General features: G+C 36.3%; 1 protein-coding gene across 1 annotated transcript in view; it reads right to left on the bottom strand.

The window, feature by feature from the left end:
* The window catches only part of LOC132143361 (prostaglandin F2 receptor negative regulator-like), a 38,845-nt gene extending 36,859 nt beyond the window's left edge, over nucleotides 1–1,986 (bottom strand). Inside the window, exon 1 of the mRNA XM_059553516.1 lies at nucleotides 1,648–1,986. Coding sequence (XP_059409499.1) covers nucleotides 1,648–1,690 — 43 coding nt within the window. The 5' untranslated portion in view covers nucleotides 1,691–1,986. The remainder of the gene's footprint in view (nucleotides 1–1,647) is intronic.
* Between the last annotated feature and the right edge of the window lie 2,022 nt (nucleotides 1,987–4,008).

The raw sequence follows: 4,008 nt of genomic DNA, 5'->3' as shown, positions 1-4,008 counted from the left end.
GCACTTTACAATGGGATAATAAGGATTATATTCAAAGCATGCAGCACTTTCATAAAAAAGAGCACAAATGCAAATGAAGCACCATGCTAATGATAACTCTGTCACTCTCACCCCACTAGACTTGCAAATGACACTGCACGAAAAAAAAGACTATCCTAAAATATTCCTCTCTTACAGGAAAGCTTCTGTAACAGACTGACACGCTTTCGGCTGTAGGCGCCTACTGAGCAACTTCAAAACTGGGGAAAACACAGGAGAAATGTGTGCTTTAAAGCATTGTTTTTTTCACCATATACTCATTTATTCTCTTTTGCACTATATTAAAGTAAATAAAGTCCATTGGGAATCTTGTCAGCGTTGGAAAATCACAAAATATTATTTTTTTTAGCTTTGTAGTCGATAGAGGAGTGTTTAACAGACCGGTCTGTGATAAATGAATACAGAATAGCAAGAAAAAGGGAGGAGCGGTGATATATTCTGGTCTGGTTTGAAGTTTGTTTATGTGCACAGGTGCACATGAGAATATGTATGCAAATACATGCATGCATTAAGACATGTCAGCATCTCACACTGTAAATCATGAACTGAAAATTTTACTGTACCAACTACATTTTAATGTAGACACTGTTTTGACTATGTAAATCTGAAACACATAATCAAGACATTTCTATAATAAATTAGAGGTTTATTTAGGTATCGTGTAATATGCAAAAAAGTTTTTTTTATATATATATAGAAACATCTAAAAAAAAACAAAAAAACACTTGTTTTATTTTACAATAGTTCCCAAGTCATCAGTTCTCATTTTAGTTAAGTTTAAAAATATAATGAGATAAAAATTAGTTAAATAAATTTAAACAACTTTTTTTAAAAACTATTTCAAAAACAGTTCCAAAAACAACATTTAAAATGAAAAAGGAAAATATAAAAATTGTAACAAATTATTAAACTAAAAACTATGATACTAAAATAACCAGCTTGATCTTTTTTGTAATTGAGTGTCATTTAAATCAATTATTTAATATTATTTTAGTCTTCAATTTCAGTAGACTATATCTGACTATGCTAAACTGTAATAATAATAAAAAATGTATAAGAACAATAAGATAATAAGTTAAATCACATTTCTATAATGGTTTATTTCAAGTATAAACTGTACATTTTGACAAAGCAAATTTAAAAATAGTCAGAAAATAAGGCAGATTAATCCAATGATGTTATAGTAAATTTTGGCTATATTGATTTTTATAGTTAATTTTAATAAATCTGAACTATACTTCGATATGAATACACTTTACCTGCTTTGAGGTATCTATTGTAGATTTTCATCGTTTCAATCTAACAAGAAGAAGTTACTGCAGAATAAATCTATAATGATTGAGAGGTTAGCGTTAACGCTGTAAAACGTGCAATCACTGTAATCTTATGTAATCAGGTTCATAGTAAATCATATTTTGACAGTAAGAAAAGCAGCTAATTCAGATGTCACCACGTGAAACACATTTTAGGTCACCTCGCAAAGCACTTCAGTGTTTCTGACAGGAACGCTGTTACCTGTCAATACGACAGACGCACGCCGTTCGCTCGCGCAGGGTTTGTCATTTCTTTGCTACGTTTGTAACCGAGTTTTTCCCGCAGGAAACTCACCGACAGCGGCGCACAGCAGGAGCAGCGCGCGAGTCTTTCCCATGTCGCTGGAGACGCGCGGTCCGCCGCGTTATTCCCGGTGCGAGCCCAAGACCGACCGACCGACCGACCGACCGACCGCCGGAGAGAGAGACAGGACCGGGATACACCTGAGAACCGGAGCCCCTCGCTGCGGTGACGTCACGCGCTCCGTTTGAGCGCGAGCGGGAGACGAGTGACGGACGCGTGATTGACTCGCGCTCGCGGAGGTTTAACTACCGAAACTAGCGAGTGACGGAAGTGAAGCGGGATTCCCGGCGAGAGACTGGAGGAACGTCACACACTCTGCGTCACACACAGATAGATAGATAGATAGATAGATAGATAGATAGATAGATAGATAGATAGATAGATAGATAGATTTTAACTTCATTTAAAAATGACGATAAATAAACAAATAAATAAAATTAGATAGATAGATAGATAGATAGATAGATAGATAGATAGATAGATAGATAGATAGATAGATAGATAGATTTTAACTTCATTTAAAAATGACGATAAATAAACAATTAAATAAAATTAGATAGATAGATAGATAGATAGATAGATAGATAGATAGATAGATAGATATATAGATAGATAGATAGATAGCCTAATTATGTATAATAATTATGCATCATTGCAATTTAGATCTATGATGTGTTTCAGCTCCATTCTAGAATCATAACTGTAATCTGTTTAGTAGCTAAATGACTTTTAAATCGAGTTAACATTGTCTCAGCAGCAGATCAGAGGCGCACGAGCCTCTCACCCCATCTAGTGTTGAGACACAGATGCATGACCTGCAGACATGACATGAGTGACTTTAAAAGTATCCTTCAGAGACACCATGGGGACACTGACAACACTCTTTATGACTCATTTCTTGGTGGGTCTGAACCACACACAATCTTCAGGTTGTCAGTCTTAAATCACAGCACTGCTTTATATGTATATGTATATGCTTTAACTCTGCTTGAATGTCTAATTTGATTATTAAACTGATTGTCTATACTCAGTTAACTAAGTTTGTGGTGCATCTTTTTAGCAAAAGTCCCACTTTCATGGTATATCCTATAGCTGTGTGGTTTCAGTTCAAAATAAAAACAGAGAAGTGAGAATACACTTTTAATCAATGCAGAATTTCCTTCTGCTTACTGGACGTCAAATAAACTCAAGAGCACGGTACAAAATGGTTTCAGTGCTGATTGTACAGGAAAACCCTTTTATTAAACATTAAAGGCCTTTGCAACACACTCTGTTGTTTAGTACCTCAAACAGTGTTTAAAGGGGACATATGATGTGACTTTAATTGTTCCTTTCTCTTTGAAGTGTTACAAGCTTTTGGTGCAGGAAGAAGATCTGTAAAGCTGCAAAGGCTAAAGTCTCAAACCCAAAGATATACTCTTTATAAAAGGTAAGACTCGACTACGACCACCTAAAATAGCTTTTCTAACACACCCCCACATGTCTATGAGTTTTGAGCAGTAGAGTAGGCTTGTTGTTTGTTGTTTCTCTGATCACAAATGCAGACATGGTTTTATGTTTACGCAGCGCGATACGCAACACAACATGTAAAAAGTCTGTATAAGTCATTATAATCAGTAATAATGTCCTAACTGGATGCAACAAATGCCTCATGTGTAATGGGTTTTACTGGTTCTGTCTCATCTGATGTCCGGTGTCCCGACATTTTATCCTATCAGTCAGATTTTCCTCCCAGGGTTTACTGCGCCTGCAAACATTAGTATCGCTTCCTTTTTCTCATGCTAAATAACAATTTTTAATGTATCTGCATTACTGTAAGGGTAGGTTTAGGGTTGGGGTAGGTGTAGACTTTAATAAAAACACAATCTAATTGGTAGAAAAAAATATTTATAGTTGGTTTCCTGTAAGTGTATCCCTTCTAGCTACAACCGCGAATAAAACACATAATTACTGTATTTGCATTACTGTAATGGTAGATTTAGGGTTGTGGCATTTTTTGTTGTCGAATTGTACTACCCACTGTTTTAGTGGGATGTAGGAAAATCTGACAGGCTAGGACAAATCGACAGAACACCGGATCATGAACAAATCTTTCTATTTAACCGGATCTTCTTAAGCCCCTTTCACACTGCCATTCCAGAAAATACATGGATTATGTGTCCAGGTGTTGTGCCTAATTTTGACCCCCTGCTGATTTATTACCCCCCTAGTATTGGTAGGTTTTGGAGTAGGTGTGGGGGAGGGTTTAGGATTAGGGGTGGGGTTAGGATTAGGCAATCAGGTAGTGATTTGAACAAGGGGGGTAATAATTCGACAGGGGGTCGAAATTGGGCACAACACCGGCAATTGTTC

The sequence above is a fragment of the Carassius carassius genome, chromosome 7 (assembly GCF_963082965.1).
Source record: "Carassius carassius chromosome 7, fCarCar2.1, whole genome shotgun sequence".
NCBI lineage: Eukaryota > Metazoa > Chordata > Actinopteri > Cypriniformes > Cyprinidae > Carassius > Carassius carassius.
The sequence above is the reverse complement of the archived record's forward strand: the minus strand, read 5'-3'. Positions and strand labels throughout refer to the sequence as shown.